Source organism: Haliotis rufescens, unplaced genomic scaffold (genome assembly GCF_023055435.1).
Source record: "Haliotis rufescens isolate VD_foot unplaced genomic scaffold, xgHalRufe1.0.p SCAF_96, whole genome shotgun sequence".
In the NCBI taxonomy this organism is placed as follows: domain Eukaryota; kingdom Metazoa; phylum Mollusca; class Gastropoda; order Lepetellida; family Haliotidae; genus Haliotis; species Haliotis rufescens.
The window spans coordinates 511120-529904 of NW_025964390.1; the positions used below are offsets into that span (position 1 = coordinate 511120).

Genomic DNA, 18785 nt, shown 5'->3' on the forward strand with positions numbered 1-18785 from the left:
TCTATGGTGGCCGAGAGGGGACATCGCGCTTTCTCGCTTTCTTGCTCTATCGCTTTCTCGCGGTAAAGCAATATTCCCTCTTGGCCACTATATGGGTCGCATGTGTTATGTGTTTCTTTACAATAAAAAGTATATACGTAAAACAACATTAATGAATTGTTAAACCTGACCTCAGTGTGCGGGGGCTGATGTGGGTTTTAATGATAAAAGACAGCTGAGATTTTTCCAGTCACATTTCAAATTATACATATGGACGGAATGTTGAAATTTTCTCACTATCTACTTGAACATAATTTAACAGTACAGACATAGGTGCTTTTATAACAATCCACGTATTTCTGCGTAAAAAAAAAATATTTGATTGATTTATGGCCCTATTTAGCTATTGGATCCCCCGCCCCCAGGCCAAGTTATCAAAACAAATAGCAAATAACACCACCCATTAGCACTGAGTAGTACGTACTTCCTAAAAAACAATAGTGTTTTCCTAATAACAACGCTTATATCAAAGTGGAAGTCCTCATACGCACTCGTGCATTACAGGCACCCTTAATTATGGGCAAATAAATTCTGGAAACATATATCTGTCGTACATAAACATTTCAGGCTGTCAGCATAAACCACGACATTAATCTTTCAACTCAACTTTGTTTTCACCAAAATAATATTGTAATTTTCAGAGCGCCCTGGGCGCTTATTACGTCGAATACGGTAATTAAGTCTACTCCAATATTTTGCATTTATAATTAACTCTAACGTTAATTTCCAGATTTACAGTACACACTATTCAAAAGAAGTTAAAGAACACCCGATTCTTTCATATGACTATGGTTAATCATTAGAGGAAGCGATAGAGCGAGAAAGCGAGAGAGCGAGAAAGCGATGTCCCCTCTCGGCCACCATAGGTATCGGCTTACTATGAGTAATATTTATCCCCCGCCGCGCGAAAGCGCGAAGCGGGGGATATAGTATTCACGACCGTCCGTACGTACGTCCGTACGTCCGTCCGTACGTCCCACCTGTTTGTTGCCGCGATATCTCAAGAACTAAACACTGGATTGTCTTCATATTTGGAACTATGGTGTATATACAGACTCCGCAGACACCAGTCGGTTTTGGTGACCTTGATCCTATTTTCAAGGTCACAGCAGGCATATCTGCTTTTGGAGTTGGAAAACGGTGTTGCCGCGATATCTCAGGAACTAAACACTGGATTGTCTTCATATTTGGAACCATGGTGTATATACAGACTCCGCAGACACCAGTCGGTTTTGGTGACCTTGATCCTATTTTCAAGGTCACAGCAGACAAATCTGCTTTTAGAGTTGGAAAACGGTGTTGCCGCGATATCTCAAGAACTAAACACTGATTTGTCTTCATATTTGGAACTATGGTGTATATACAGACTCCGCAGACACCAGTCGGTTTTGGTGACCTTGATCCCATTTTCAAGGTCACAGCAGACAAATCTGCTTTTGGAGTTGGAAAACGGTGTTGCCGCGATATCTCAAGAACTAAACACTGGATTGTCTTCATATTTGGAACTATGGTGTATATACAGACTCCGCGGACACCAGTCGGTTTTGGTGACCTTGATCCTATTTTCAAGGTCACAGCAGGCAAATCTGCTTTTGGAGTTGGAAAACGGTGTTGCCGCGATATCTCAAGAACTAAACACTGGATTGTCTTCATATTTGGAACTATGGTGTATATACAGACACCGCAGACACCAGTCGGTTTTGGTGACCTTGATCCTATTTTCAAGGTCACAGCAGGCAAATCTGCTTTTGGAGTTGGAAAACGGTGTTGCCGCGATATCTCAAGAACTAAACACTGGATTGTCTTCATATTTGGAACTATGGTGTATATACAGACACCGCAGACACCAGTCGGTTTTGGTGACCTTGACCCCATTGTCAAGGTCACAGCAGGCAAATCTGCTTTTGGAGTTAGAAAACGGTGTTGCCGCGATATCTCAAGAACTAATCGCTGGATTGTCTTCATATTTGGAACTATAGTGTATATACAGACATCGCATACACCTGTCAGATTTGGTGACCTTGACCCCATTTTCAAGGTCACAGCAGGCAAATCTGTTTTTGGAGTTGGAAAACGGTGTTGCCACAATATCTCAAGAACTAATCGCTGGATTGTCTTCATATTTGGTACTATGGTGTACAGGCGGGGGATATTTCGTCACTCTGTGACAAATACTTGTTTTAATTCGTTGAGGGGCGGTCGGGTAGCCTAGTTCGCTCGTCACGCGGGTACAATGTGTGAAGCCCAATTTCTGGTGTCCCCCGCCGTGATATTGCTGGAATATTACTAAAAGCGGCGTAAAACCATATTCACTCACTTTAATTCGTTGCGGACATACCATTCTATCTTACCATTACGTCAGTTTTGATGGTTTGATTTTTTACAGTTTCCTCGGGCCGTTTTGATGTTGACACCATTTGCCATTTTGTCTTGTAAGCTTTTCGGCCCGGGTCAACTAAATAACCTTTCCTTATCATTTCGAATGTCTGGATATGTGTGAGCAGAGGATGTGGACACGCGTATAGTTTGCATCTAAACGGTAAGAACATTAAGTATAGTGCAGCCACGAACGAAGGCAGGGTTGTCACGTACTGTCACTCACTATTTTGTCAGCCCAGAGACTACCGATATATGGTCTCTGGTCAGCCCCATGAAGTACGTCTTGTTCACCGTTATAAAAGCAACGTTGTGATGTAAGTATTAATACGTATTTGGGACATCAGTCATATTAGATCGCTGTCCTGTCTAGACTACATGTCTACTGGCATGCTTTGACATTTAGAACTGCGCTGAAGCAATCATTGCGTCGTCGAAAATCCATGCTGTACGGTGTCAGGCTGAATCAGCATTGGCCCTTTTCAGTCAGACACAAAACGTACTATCTTTTTATTTGTTTATTTATTTTTTTGTTTAACGACCCACTCAGCAATATTCCAGCTGACTGAAGGCGGTCTATATACAGGGTGTGTGAGTGAAGATGATTTTAGCGATATTTCAGCAACATCATGGCTTGGGACACCAGAAATGGGCGTCACACATTGTACCCATGTCAGGAATCAAACCTGGGCCTTTGGGGTAACTAGTGAATGCTTTAACCACTATACTACCCCACTACCCCACTACCCCACTACCCCAATCTACAGGGATACGGAGGTAGGCCTATGTAGCTTTATAATAATTGTAACAAATTCAAATAACCTATCAAACACAAAGCTTATGAAAATGATGTATGCATCAACAATTTCAGCTTGACAACTTTGAATTCTTACAAAACAGCACTCACTGTAAATTTTGGTTTATGGAATTCAGATCTGCTACATGGCAGCATTGCACAGACACCTCAAAGTGTGAATGAAATCATCCCCTTAAGAGAGAATAATTATGTAGAATATTTTCAATTGTAGCATTATACAATAAGCTGAGCATATTCTGCTGAGCATATTCTGAAATTAAGTCTAAGAGAGGAAGAGGGAAGCTGAGAAAAGGTGTGCTCTTCCATCAGGACGATGTGCCAGTGCACAAAGCAGTCACTGTATAATTTGTGAGGCACCTTTCTGGTACATGTGGGTAACATGTTTTCATCTCAGTGACAGTGGGCAACCAACATGTGGGCAACATGTTTTCATCTCAGTGACAGTGGGCAACCAACATGTGGGCAACATGTTGTCATCTCACTGACAGTGGGCAACCAACATGTGGGCAACATGTTTTCATCTCAGTGACAGTAGGCAACCAACATGTGTTTTTTCACCCATAAGGTCCCCTATCTCATGGTTGGGCACAAATATACTACTCAAAAGAAGTTAAGGATCACCTGATTCTTCCATATTACAATAGTTAATCTCTCATGCCATGACAGATTAACATTACCAATATGAAAGAATCGGATGATCCTTAACTTCTTTTGAGTAGTATATGTGATTCATTTTCATTCCTGCATGTGATGCTTATTTTCTTTATTTCTCAGATTGTCTGCAGACATTCAGGATAGATAATAGCAAGCAGAGGACCTGGCCAAATATATAGAAAAGAAATAAGAAACCTTTGATCACTCAAGTCAAAACATGAAGTTTGCCAGTACAAGAGGTGGTGTACATGGACTTACGTTTGAAGACGCCCTGTACTCAGGCTACGCAGCCGATGGAGGGATACTTCTGCCCGAGTCCATCCCCCAGATTTCCCGGGACACCCTCAAGTCATGGGCAGGTCTTTCCTATGTACAGCTGGTGAAGAAGGTCATTCCACACTTTGTTGGTGAGGAGATTCCATCAGAAGACCTCAATGGTAAGTAAATACAGCTAAGACCTCTTTTTTTATCACCAGTTTGGAAGATAATTCTTTTCCAATACCATTGGGTTAGTGGGAGAAAAAAGAATTTGCTATTTTCTTAAGTGATGTGTGATAAGCCACAGGGTAAGTTTCCTTTCCCCACTGATCTACTTGATATTTTGTTGGTGCTGAAATTAGTTAATAGAGACTCAAACAAAAGGAACAGTAAATAAAATCAAAATGTCCAATGACTTCCCCTAGTTCATATGTCAACAGGGATTTTTTATTGGACATTCTTCGATATCAGTACCAATTTTTGAAATACTTCTTAGAACATTTTGGCTAAAAATCATAGAAATTACTGTTTTCATCTCAAAGACAGTGGGAAACCAACATGTGGGCAATATGTTGTCGTCTCACTGACAGTAGGCAACCAACATGTGGGCAATATGTTGTCATCTCAGTGACAGTGGGCAACCAACATGTGGGCAATATGTTTTCATCTCAGTGACAATAGGCAACCAACATGTGGGCAATATGTTTTCATCTCAGTGACAGTAGGCAACCAACATGTGGGCAATATGTTTTCATCTCAGTGACAGTGGGCAACTAACATGTGGGCAATATGTTTTCATCTCAGTGACAGTGGGCAACTAACATGTGGGCAATATGTTTTCATCTCAGTGACAGTGGGCAACTAACATGTGGGCAATATGTTTTCATCTCAGTGACAGTAGGCAACCAACATGTGGGCAATATGTTTTCATCTCAGTGACAGTAGGCAACCAACATGTGGGCAATATGTTTTCATCTCAGTGACAGTAGGCAACCAACATCAGGGCTCTATTTCAGATTTGGTGGACAAAGCCTTCAGCAGGTTCTCCCACCCTGACATCATTCCAATAAAGAAGTTTCCCGGCGGCCTGAATGTCATGGAGATGTGTCATGGGATCACCTGGGCATTCAAGGATCTGGCGTTGTCCTGTCTCGGACAATTTTTTGACTACTTTCTCAACAAGAGGAAGAAGCATCTCACCATCTTGACAGGTAGGACAATGGGAAGACAAACCATCTCACAATCTTGGCAGGTAGGACAATGGGAAGACGAATCATCTCACCATCTTGGCAGGTAGGACAATGGGAAGACAAATCATCTCACCATTTTGACAGGTAGGACAATGGGAAGACAAACCATCTCACCATCTTGGCAGGTAGGACAATGGGAAGACAAACCATCTCACAATCTTGGCAGGTAGGACAATGGGAAGACAAATCATCTCACCATTTTGACAGGTAGGAGAATGGGAAGACAAACCATCTCACCATTTTGACAGGTAGGACAATGGGAAGACAAACCATCTCACCATCTTGGCAGGTAGGACAATGGGAAGACAAAACATCTCACCATCTTGACAGGTAATGGTATGTTTCATGAAACCAGGTCAGCTATCTGGGCCATGGTTCAACTGAGGTTATTTCACATCACTCTCTATATAGTGTCTTGAGTGCCTTCTGAAAAGTGGCATTAATTCCTATTTACTCTCGAAGCATCAGGGGCTAGGAGCTATCATTATTGCAGAGTTGTCTCCCTTAGGTTCCAGGATAGGGTGATGGGTTTTAGTCCTTCATTAAGCTGACATGTCTTGATATACAGAATTTATTGAAATACCGCATTCGACGTAATAAGCACCCCACTCTAATAAGCGCCCATGGCGATATTTGCTTATATATTGGCTAGTGAACAATCCCAATTAGCACCCCTTCCGATTGATCAATGTACACAAGACTTATTTATTCGTGTATAATACTCACTCATGTGTTATATGAACCCTTGATTATGGGCAATTAAATTCTGGAAAAATATATCTGTCATATATAAACAGTTCAGGCTGTCAGCATAAACCACGAAATTTATCTTTCAACTCTGTTTTTTCCACCAAAATAATATTCTAATAAGAGCCCCCTATTTATCATTTTGAGAGCGCCCTGGGCGTTTATTACGTCGAATATGGTACTGTTCAATGGCATTAACCCGAACTGTTCAGAGTGGCATTATAACAACTATTAAAAGTGGAATGAATTCCAACTGTCAAAAGTGGCATTAACCCCAACTCTTCTCCCCTCACTCACTCCTCATATTGACCCAACTGTCAAAAGTGGCATTATCCTAACTCAGTGACCTTTACAGCAACATCAGGAGATACCGGCAGTGCAGCCATCGAGTCCGTGCGTGGGATGACATGGGTGGACATCATTGTGTTGCTGCCCCGTGGCCGAACGTCCAGGGTTCAGGAACTCCAGATGACCACAGTGATGGAGGATAATGTTCACGTTTATCGAGGTACTGTATTCACTGTCTCTAACTCAGAGGAATTGATTTTTCATAACTTGGTTTATCAATCTGAGATTTGTTATTACTACTGAGCATATAAGCAGTCTTCCGTCAAGAAGACCACAAATCATGTTACCCAACTGCTTGACCAAGATGATAGATACATGTTCAATGCTCACTCAAATACATACTGTATAAATCCATGCAGTAAAAACATTTTGAAGTCAATTCTTATAAATAGATATATCAACTATAATAACTTCGCAAACTGCTTAACAGTGTTTGAAATAATTTTCAAACCCATTAAGTCAGCTGGGCAGGTGACCCATAAGTGTTATCTGCCCATCTTCAAAGTAGCTTGCCCACATTCAGACATTATTATTATTGAAAAATCACACACAAATAGAGACAAATCATGTCTTGAGTCAGTTGAAATAATGCAAACAATTACTTGAGAATCTACAAGGAGTTATAATAAGACTGAATGCGTAAGTAGTCTTAAAATTATTTGCCAGACAGTCGGGCAGGTGGAGGAAAATTTCATGCATCCCGACAGAAAAGTTACCAGCCACAGGCAGGCAGTAAGTTATTTCAGACACTGCTGCTTAATATGTTCATAGACATACAAAATCTGAGACAATAATATGAAGTCATTGAGATTGTTCAGCACAATAATACAACACAAGCCCCGCCCATTCTATTATCAGCCAATCAGGAATCAGTAGTCCATTAGTGGGTGTGGCCTAAACAAAAATGTTTATGTTTTGCAAATATAATTGCTTGGTTAGCCAATCAAATACCATGAAATCACTTTTTATACATAAAGTGATAGCTCCTGAAACTACTTCAAGAGACATCAATGAAAATCCTGTTCAACACACTGGCCGACTCTTCTCTTGTTCTCTTTGACTCTTGTGTGTAAAAGTTTTTTTGTCCAATAATTTTGAACATGAGGGACAAATATGTTTTAATGCAACCAATGCAAAAAAAAGCTATTAACAATACGTAAAGATGGACTGTTCTCCATGGCCTGTTGCATATTTCATGTCTTGGTCTGGGTGCCGTGATGAGTGCCATGCCCATTATCTTCATGATAGTTAGGGTAGCTTTCGCTTGTCATGCCGAAGATCCGGGTTTGATTCCCCACATAGGTACAATGTGTGAAGCCAATTTCACTGACTGACTGACTGACTGACTGACTGACTGACTGACTGACACTGACTGACTGACTGACTGACTGACTGACTGACTCACTGACTCACTGACTGACTCACTCACTCCATGTTTTGGGGCTATTCACAAACTGCTACATTTCTATAAACCATAACACGTGAGTGAGTTTGAGGAGTCAGATATTCACCACTTTGGAGAAACCCATGGGAATGGTGCTGACAAAGCAACAAACATTTGCTCCTGTAGACATGCATCAGCTGATCTGTTTTTCCAACATTTACTCCTGTAGACATGCATCAGCTGATCTGTTTTTCCAACATTTACTCCTGTAGACATGCATCAGCTGATCTGTTTTTCCAACATTTACTCCTGTAGACATGCATCAGCTGATCTGTTTTTCCAACATTTACTCCTGTAGACATGCATCAGCTGATCTGTTTTTCCAACATTTGCTCCTGTAGACATGCATCAGCTGATCCGTTTTTCCAACATTTACTCCTGTAGACATGCATCAGCTGATCTGTTTTTCCAACATTTACTCCTGTAGACATGCATCAGCTGATCTGTTTTTCCAACATTTGCTCCTGTAGACATGCATCAGCTGATCTGTTTTTCCACAACAGCTGATGGAACCAGTGATGATACAGATGTTCCAATTAAAGAGTGTTTCGTCGATGCAGCATTTGCGAAGAGGCACAATCTTTGCTCCATCAACTCCATCAACTTCGCTCGCATCATGGTGCAGGTTGCTCACTACTTCTACGCCTATCTACAGGTACCAGTATGTCATTGGAAGTGTGTGCTGCAATCTGAGTGCTTGAGAAATGTTAAATGGGATTGGATCCCAGAAATCTATCAGAAATTCTTTTTTCTCTGTCCAAAATTTGCATAAAATCTAATGGATACATCACATTAGATATGAAATTTGATCAATATTTATCACACAATTTGGATTTAGTTTGTATTCATCACTCTGGTGACCAGGTGAGTTCAGTTAACACAGGGGCGGTCGGTTAGCCTAGTGGCATTCCCTCGTCAAGCCGAAAAACCCATGTCAGAATTCAAACAAATGTTTGAATTCTGACATGGGTACAATGTGTAAAGCCCATTTCTGGTGTCCCCCGTGGTGATATTGCTGGAATATTGCTAAAAGTGGCGTAAAATCAAACTCCTTCACTCACTCTGTTACCATAGAAGTGAATGATGTCATCCATTGTCTGATGATCGGTCATGGCATCCCAGCATGACGTCATTAGAGTCAGAACTCCAAAAGTGATGTCATATCTGTCTCCCAACAGTTGGAGGTCACAAAGAGAGGGCTAGCTAGAAAATTACAGATAACGTTTGTGTTCAGAATGTCGATAAACATGTGTTTTCCAAGTTCGGTGTGATGGCAAACCATTTTTGAAAAACAAATTTTTGGGTAAGTGCAGTATTGAAAGTATTGTTCAATGTTGAAAAGAAATCTCTGTCCCCAGAATGAACATGTATTCCATGTTCCCAACAATGATTAATATTTGACAGAAACCAGTCAGTGTTAGTTGTCAGTTATCCATCGCTGATAACGTCCAGACAACTCCAGATAAGCAACATATTGGCATAAAATATCAGCATTAGAAATCGGCACTAGTCCTGTAGTCATTGCCAAACTGCCCAAAAGTTAAGGTATCATAAGGACTTGTAGAAATTTGCTTGATCGTAGCGCTACCAGTGGCTATTACATGTTAACTCCCTTCTATGTCCCTATTGACCAATCAGATCCTAAAGATCGAGGAGATGCACTGTTGTGAGTTCTGCAACATTTTTTACACTTAGGGCAGCGTACGAACAGGCATGAATTTGAAGCCAGATCAGAATGACTCAAAGACTTGCTGATGTTCAAACATTAGAAAAAGAAATATATTATATCGTGTATAAAATTCCTCAAAATTTCAGAGCAACTTTGCAAAGATACCAGATGAGATAAAATATTTCCAGTTTTCTGTGTTACAATAGATCTTCAGCAATGCCATGCTTGCCCAAAAAGACAACATTGCTTGTTGTAAGAGGGGATTGGGTTGGGAGGTCAGGCTCACGGACTTGGTTGATGCATGTCACCGTATCACAATTGCGTGGATTGATCCTCATGATGTCACTCACTGGATTGTCTGGTCCAGAATCGATTATTTACAGACAGCTGGCATATAGCTGGAATATTGCTGAGTGCGGCGTTAAACAACAAACAAACAAACCAAACAAACATCAATCATCTAAAGGGTAAACATAGGAATAGTTCTGTTTAATGTTAGTTATCTGAAAATAACAATAATCTGGTGGATTGTCAGCCTAGTAACTTTACTCCCAACCATCGGACGGGCAACTTTTCAAAACTGACCACCCGTCAGCTTAATTGGCTGTCTCTGACTCTCGGGCAGGCGGGTATTTTAAATCCTGATTATATCTTGTCAATTCCAGGTCCCCGTTTCACAAAGTGATTGTAGCCGTAAAGTGATTTTGTAAATCCCACAACTTAACTACCGTAATGACAGTCTTAGCACTGCGGACATAGTAACCAAGTGTGTGTGGGTATGTTTCAGATGTGTCCAGCGTGTGACAGCGAGGTCGAAATAGCGATCCCTACTGGAGGCTGTGGCAATGTCACATGTAAGTATATATACTGTAAATCATGAAATTAACGAGAGTGTGAATTAGATGTGCAAAATGCGAGTGGTCTTTGTTCGCATTAATGAAACTCCAGAATTAAGTCTCCAAAATGACTATCAACAATAAGATAGCCTCACTGCACACTTTGGATAGCGGAAATGCCAACTTGAATATAAACACAAACATAATTTAATGAGCAGCAGTTGTAACAAGATGGAGATGCATTCATTTTAAGATTTACAGTATACCCCGAGGCAATGAAGAATGGCAGAATTATTTTTTCTAATTCTAATAGTGTGAAACAACTGTGAGAGTTTTAATGACAATAGGTTATACTATCTAGGGTAGGTCAAATTACAAATAAAGATAAAAATACATTTGTGAATCAGAATATTTGTAAGATGTAGATTCATCAACTGGACTGTTTGATAATGAACTGCCTGTTAAAGAAAGAATACACTTGAAAATTTGATTTCATCAAAACTTTACAAACGTTACTAGATTGAAAACAGTTTCCTTTTAGATACTCATAGATATGGTGCATGTAATATCGCCTATGATGCCCGCATCAGCATCAGCATCGAATAAGCTTGTTTTAGCCACTATCAAAATAAAAGGGTGTGTACGGTACTTTCTTTTGCCAGGCAGTATATTGTAAATTACTTCGGAAAATATTTGTTAATTTTTTTTAATTGATCTTTGATAGGCATTTAGAAGTTGGAGTGCTAAGTAAGGATAAGAATTTATGGATGAACAATTTCTTTATATCTTAATTGTAATAAAGAAGTTGTTCATCCATAAATTCTTATCCTTACTTACTTCCTTTTTTTATTGTACGTACATTTAGACGGGATTGCCATCACACCTCATCAAGCTGTTTTTGATGCAGTCCCAGGCAAATTCTGCGATTTCGCAATCAGGGAAAGATTTGCAGATTTTGCAATCACGGAAAGATTTGCAGAAAATGTAACCAACCCTCTTGTAATCAGTCAATACACTTATTTTCATTATTTTCAAATTTTTCTATCAAATTAGGGACCAGAATGATGCCAAAATATTTGACATGTGATTGAAACATACATACCGTATTCAACGTAATAAGCACCCAGGGCGCTCTCAAAATTAGAAATAGGGGGCTCTTATTAGAATATAATTTTGGTAAGAAAATAACAGAGTTAAAGATCGTATATTTCTAGATTTATGTACCTGAAATGATACAAAAGAAAAGTCTGTGCGTATTATACACGACAGATATATTTTTCCAGAATTTAATTGCTCATAATTAAGGGTGCATATAACACACGAGTGAGTATTATACACGATTAAATAAGTCTTGTGTACATTGATCAATCGGAAGGGGTGCAGATTGGGATTGTTCACTAGCCAAAATATTAGCAAATATCACCGTGGGTGCTTATTAGAGCGGGGCGCTTATTATCGAATACGGTAATATAATTCCAGCTATATAATGAAATTTGAAATAAATGACTCTCACTTGTAAATGACCTTGCAGTATAATGACTACTGGTACATGAACTATGTTTACATATAACCATAAATAAATATCAGCGACACTATGCATATTGGCTTAAGTTTTTCTTTTCCCATGATAACTGTTTATACTGACAGTTTGTGGAATGAATTAGTTCGTTTCAAATTTAGAAATCGAGTTTTCAAAAGAGGTTGTATTAATTTTTCAGAGGGAAATGGTTATGTATTTACCACAGAATTTTGTAATGTTATTTTCACAGTATTTCTACTGCAGAATGTCGATACTTTTACCTCAGAATTCGTCTGGGACTATTGATGGGAGATGGCCCGTTGTGGGTTTGAATCCCAGATTGTGATCCTTGGTCTGTCAGCGCCATATCCAGACTCGTGAGTTTCACCAAAGTGGTAACCATCTAATGATCTGCATCACTTCGGGCGTTCCTCCCACATCAAGCTGACAAGACGTGGCAGGGATGTTCAATGCCCGACTTGCCTGTCCTGTCAAAATAAAGCACCTGGCAAGTGGGAAAATATGATTTAGTTGCCTTCGGGCATGTAAGAAAATTGTCAGTGTAAACTTTTAAAGTTAGATGCATTGTGTGTCTTTCAACTGATGAAGTACCTGGCTAAAGTAATCAAGTTTCTATTCTACACATCTTCCATTAGCTGTTGTTTTGTTGTTAAAAATTAAAGTTTTCTTTTTTTCTCTAATTTAGCAGGGCGAGTTGAAAATCAAGCCAGACAAGTAGAAATTTGAAGCTTACTTGCCCGGGCAAGTATGAAAGTTTGGTATTTGAACACCCCTGCATATTATAACTGAAATAGAGGTCAAATCAGCAAAAAACAAACCCCACCTTCTCATAATGATCTGATGAGGGTGTGGGTATTTCATGGTTGTTTAATGTGTGAATTTTATTCAGCTGGATGTTTAGCCCGGAAGATGGGTCTGCCGGTGAAGCTGGTGTGCTGTGTCACTACTAACGATATAGTGGATCGTGCTATTGTAAAGGGAGACTACTCTATTGGGGAGGTGAAACAGTCATTAGCTCCTGCCATGGATATACAGGTTCTTATTTCCTTGTTCACTTGTTGAATATTTTAGTCAGTTACTAAAACACAGATCAACAGAGGAAGTGTTAAAGTATGGAATAAAGAATCAAATTTGAACCCAACAGAAAAACCCCAGAATAAATCTCAATATTTTATAAATGGGTTCTGGTGAGTGAATATTGTCAACTTTTGTCCCACCTCTAGATGGCATATAACATGGAGCGAATATTGTCCACTTTTGTCCCACCTCTAGATGGCATATAACATGGAGCGAATATTGTCCACTTTTGTCCCACCTCTAGATGGCATATAACATGGAGCGAATATTGTCAACTTTTGTCCCACCTCTAGATGGCATATAACATGGAGCGAATATTGTCAACTTTTGTCCCACATCTAGATGGCATATAACATGGAGCGAATATTGTCCACTTTTGTCCCACCTCTAGATGGCATATAACATGGAGCGAATCTGGCACGTGTTCTCTGATGGCGATGTTGAGATGGTTAGCAACATGATGACAGAGTTTGAGAAGACAATGATGACAAAAGTCCCGGAGAATCTCAGAGCCAAGGTAAGTATTTTTAGTAACAGTTATTCGATTCCCGACATGGGTACAATGTGTGAAGCCCATTTCTGGTGTCCCCCGCCGTGATATTGCTGGAATATTGCTAAAAGCAGAGTAAAACCATACTCACTCACTCACTAGTAACAGTTACCAGCTTGTTCTAAACCAGTTGGGAGTGAGTTAGTTGGCTTCACAAACCTATAATGATGTCACCTTATTGTTCTTATCAAAGGTTTCATCAAATAATGGAAAGCCTGCAAACTTAGTTGCAAGTATCTGTAATCGTCCCCTAAATGAAAAATTCCGTCACTATGGGGATTCCCCATACTGGGATTAAAATGGGTTCCTGGCATTTAATGTGCTACAATGGGGTTGGCACGCAGTCTGCTTGGTGGATCATTGAGGGTTTTCCTACTTTTCATGTTTAGGTATTTCTGACAAAAATATTTTTCGTGTTTCCTTGGCAACAAACCAGCCTTAGACTCAAATATGTTTAGCCTTTGATTCCTGCAACTGTTTCATATTTTATTATGAACTTTGCATATGTATCAAACATATGCTGAACTGATGATTGTTCACATTTTGGTAATTCTCACAAAATATTATTTTTTCCTTGTTTATTTTTGGAGTTAACCTCCCTTTCTCCATGACCGCCTCCGTGGTCTAGTGGTAGAGCATCCGCCCCGAGAGCGGAAGGTCTGGGGATCCCCGACCGCGTCATACCAAATGACGTTAAAAGATGGTACTTGTTGTTACCCTGTCTGACGCTCGGCATTAAGGGGCTAAAACAAGGACTGGCTGGCTTGGAGTCAGTACCGGTATACTGTGTCTGAGTGGGGTATTCATGATAAACTTCGGCATGGAATCTCAGTGAGCTAGCACTATAAATCGGCATCAGTCCGGACTAGTACAAGCAGCCACAGAAACACACTCTAGTACATGCACGTCGCTATATAAGTGCAATAATCTTGGGCGCGGTGTTAAACCCCATTTCACCTCAACCCTTTCTCCATGCTGTAGATATTGTGCATCCTGGTTGCTGTGCATGATTTTAGAAAATAAAATAAATTTGAGGTAAATACCTCATATTCTAAAATGCACCATTATGGGGGAGAGTGATAATGGTGTTTTAAACCAAACAGAATATTTGCCATAAAAAGCTTGTTACAGACTTTGATTGTTCTTATAATTATTCACAATGTCAAGATCAAAGGTTGTTTCACACACTCACCAATGTTATTTTTGTAGGATTAACAGAAATAGCAACGCTTTTAGATTGACCTCGTCCTGGCATATCCGTGTAGCTGCAAAGCCTAACAAGTCTACATAGCAGCCAAGGAAAACTTTTGACACGGACTGCTGCACCAGTAGCTATAGGCCTTGCCCCCAAATAGTTTTGTTTGGGAATCCAATTACCAAGCATGTGATTTCAGCACTTTATCTAGAACATTTTATTGGCCCCTGTTGTTATTCTGAACAAAATGCACTAATTTGTTTCACTTTACTTGCCCATTAATGGCTCTTTGAAGTCAAGTATCATAATCAGGGAGAAGCATGGACCAAGACCACTGCCAGGACAAACCTGTCATTGAGGTGGGGGTAATTCTGCAACTTCAGTTCAGATGTTGTTTTCAGATTGGTGAGGTGGTCAGCTCCCACGTAGTGGAGGATGAGGGGATCAAGAGAAGTATGAGGAAGTGCTGGGAGGAGAACAGCTACCTTGTGTGTCCCCACTCAGCCACCACACTGCACTACCACTACAGTAAACAAGGGTAAGAACAGGGGCCACACTGGACTACCACTACAGTAGACAAGGGTAAGAACAGGGGCCACACTGCACTACCACTACAGTAGACAGGGGTAAGAACAGGGGCCACACTGCACTACCACTACAGTAGACAAGGGTAAGAACAGGGGCCACACTAGACTACCACTACAGTAGACAGGGGTAAGAACAGGGGCCACACTGCACTACCACTACAGTAGACAAGGGTAAGAACAGGGGCCACACTAGACTACCACAACAGTAGACAAGGGTAAGAACAGGGGCCACACTAGACTACCACTACAGTAGACAGGGGTAAGAACAGGGGCCACACTGCACTACCACTACAGTAAACAAGGGTAAGAACAGGGGTCACACTAGACTTCCACTACAGTAGACAAGGGTAAGAACAGGGGCCACACTGGACTACCACTACAGTAGACAGGGGTAAGAACAGGGGCCACACTAGACTACCACTACAGTAGACAAGGGTAAGAACAGGGGCCACACTAGACTACCACTACAGTAGACAAGGGTAAGAACAGGGGCCACACTAGACTACCACTACAGTAGACAGGGGTAAGAACAGGGGCCACACTGCACTACCACTACAGTAGACAAGGGTAAGAACAGGGGCCACACTAGACTACCACAACAGTAGACAAGGGTAAGAACAGGGGCCACACTAGACTACCACTACAGTAGACAGGGGTAAGAACAGGGGCCACACTAGACTACCACTACAGTAGACAGGGGTAAGAACAGGGGCTACACTGGACTACCACTACAGTAGACAGGGGTAAGAACAGGGGCCACACTAGACTACCACTACAGTAGACAAGGGCAAGAACAGGGGCCACACTAGACTACCACTACAGTAGACAGGGGTAAGAACAGGGGCCACACTAGACTACCACTACAGTAAACAGGGGTAAGAACAGGGGCCACACTAGACTACCACTACAGTAAACAGGGGTAAGAACAGGGGCCACTCAACCACCACACTGGACTTCCACAACAGTAGACAGGGGTAAGAACAGGCGCCACACTGGACTACCACTACAGTAGACAGGGGTAAGAACAGGGGCCACTCAACCACCACACTGGACTTCCACAACAGTAGACAAGGGTAAGAACAGGCGCCACACTGGACTACCACTACAGTAGACAGGGGTAAGAACAGGGGCCACACTAGACTACCACTACATAGGAAATTCTGTTACAGCTGATACTGACAGGACATGGTTTCTGAACTACACTACAAGAACAACATCTGTGACAGGCTGGAATGCACTTTCATATAGATGGGTATAATGAAGGAAATCAAGTGTGAGGAGTGGTTAACTAGTGTGAATATTTCATTCCTTTTCCAAATATGAAGCAAAAGTTGGGACTGGAGTAATCCCACAGTCTTTCAAACTTCATCCTATGTTGTCTAAGTACATCAGGTTCTATAAAGGCCAGGTTCCACAAAGGAATCGTTCTGCTACGTCGATCACAGCTCACATATTTTACCATCAACGTTTGATAAAAGATATTTTGTTCCTAACAATGCTGGAAAAAAAGAATTGTGATCAAATTTTACCCTTAAATAAATTGCTCCCAGGACACACTGGATGGTCTGCACCAAGGTTGTGGAGGGATACCCTGTAGCTTTTTATACATTATACTCGAAGATTATTTTTTTAAAATACTGCATAAACAAGATAGAGGTGCACATGGGTGCACACTATAATCAAGACAGTACTATAACTGCCAACATATGACTTCTTTCTTCAGCAGTTCGGATGACCCGCTGAGAGTGTGTCTGGCCTCAGCCTCCCCAATCAAGTTCGAGGAGGCCGTGGTGGCAGCAGGGCTGCGGTATGACAAGACGGACGCCGTCGTCAAGTTGTACAACTCGCCCACAAGGTACCAGGATGTGGAGAAGGACGAAGATTGGGTGGACATCCTCCGAAAGAAAATTGAGGACATTGAGAAGAGATTTCAGGCCAGAAACCTGGCATGAACTGTGACATAAAATTTAAATCTAAGGCTGCATTGGTATCCAGAGAAAATAACTTAAATACATACAATTATAACTACATGCTGATCAATTTCATAAAGGAAAAGAGTAATTGCATGTTTAGTTAGATCTTATTTTATGCCAAAATGCCAAAAATACATGGAGAAAAAGTCATTGATATCCCACACCTGTTTAAAAAAGTGCATAAAATCTCGAAAACTAATCCATTTACTTAATTATTCCAAGAAAGGTTATGACATTATGATTGATGATGAAGCCAAGTGATTCCCTGTATTTTTTAAGGGCTTTTATTACCGTTCAAAGATGTGAATGGTGGCGATGGTACCTTTCAGTAGATTGAGCTTTGTATTTGATTATCAAATTTTGATAGCAATATTACATAGAGTGTTGTTAACTCTGCTGCATTATTCCATAACAAAATAGTCAAAACATGAAACAATTCCGGAATTGATGTATGTTGCTGTCCAACTTGATATTGTCTCAACAACGTAGAAAGAATTAAGTAAAAATAATACCTTAATGGCAAAATGTCCCAGGTCAATGCACAGTTGAACAGTTGAACAGTTTATGTGAGTTATGCTCCAGAATCTATCCAAACTTGTTGCCTTGAAAACGCAGGGAAAAAAGAATTCAAGTAATCCTATTTAACAAAGGACATCATTTCAGCACATCCCTAATTGGTATACAACGTTTCACAAAGAAATTATGACTAGTTTATGAGTTATGCTCCAAACTGATCCCTACCTTCATTCGAAAATGTCCAACTTGTTGCTTTGGAAATTGAAAACATCACAATTTCAAACATTTTTAAATAAGGCACCAGTTCAATGATCAATGCATGCCTGATGTGTATACAATCTCATTAAAATCAGATCTTAATTCTCGATACTGCTATACAAAGATCTGAGGACATCCCATTGCGGAATGGGACCGACCAATGGAATGACTGACAAGAAGTCAACAATAGCCAGTCAGAAGGCAGCTTAATCGAGCTTTACGGCACGAGTTTCAAACTGGTGACTATGCTTCGAAACATATTTTGACATATACTCAATTAAAAAATTAAAAACAAAGCAAAAGAATATTCTTGAATACCTAATAGATGGTCTAGATTGTATAAATACAGACATAAAGCCCATATCTGTCGTTCAGAATGCCCTGTGTGTTTTTATTCGAGGTTGCACGACCAAAAATACCATTCCAACTGTCACTTTCATGATCTGATAAGCGACGCTCTGATTGGTCAGATGAAAGATCGTTCTGACATGACCCGCAATGTGATGTCCTCAGATCTTTGTTTAGCAGTAACGAGAACTAAGACCTGATTTTAATGAGATTGGATGTGTATACAAAGTTTCATTAAGAAACATTGAATGGTTTGTTCTGGAAACATCCCTACCCTCTTTTGAACTTAAATCTTACTAATTG

At 40.5% G+C, this 18785-nt stretch overlaps 1 protein-coding gene across 4 annotated transcripts; it reads left to right on the top strand.

The window, feature by feature from the left end:
* The first annotated feature begins 2270 nt into the window (after positions 1-2270).
* LOC124149159 (threonine synthase-like 2) lies at positions 2271-18328 on the top strand. 4 transcript variants are annotated; one of them, XM_048391707.1, is made up of 10 exons: positions 2271-2578; positions 4007-4323; positions 5161-5355; positions 6497-6649; positions 8437-8588; positions 10390-10456; positions 12868-13013; positions 13447-13572; positions 15202-15338; positions 17114-18328. In XM_048391707.1, exons 2-10 carry the CDS (start codon positions 4104-4106, stop codon positions 17337-17339), a joined length of 1422 nt encoding a protein of 473 aa, XP_048247664.1. In that variant the 5' UTR covers positions 2271-2578; positions 4007-4103; the 3' UTR covers positions 17340-18328. The 4 variants fall into 4 exon arrangements, with proteins under 4 accessions (XP_048247664.1, XP_048247662.1, XP_048247663.1 ...); XM_048391705.1 differs by having other exon boundaries at positions 2272-3192; positions 17111-18327; XM_048391706.1 differs by having other exon boundaries at positions 2272-2732; positions 17111-18327.
* Positions 18329-18785: the final 457 nt, after the last annotated feature.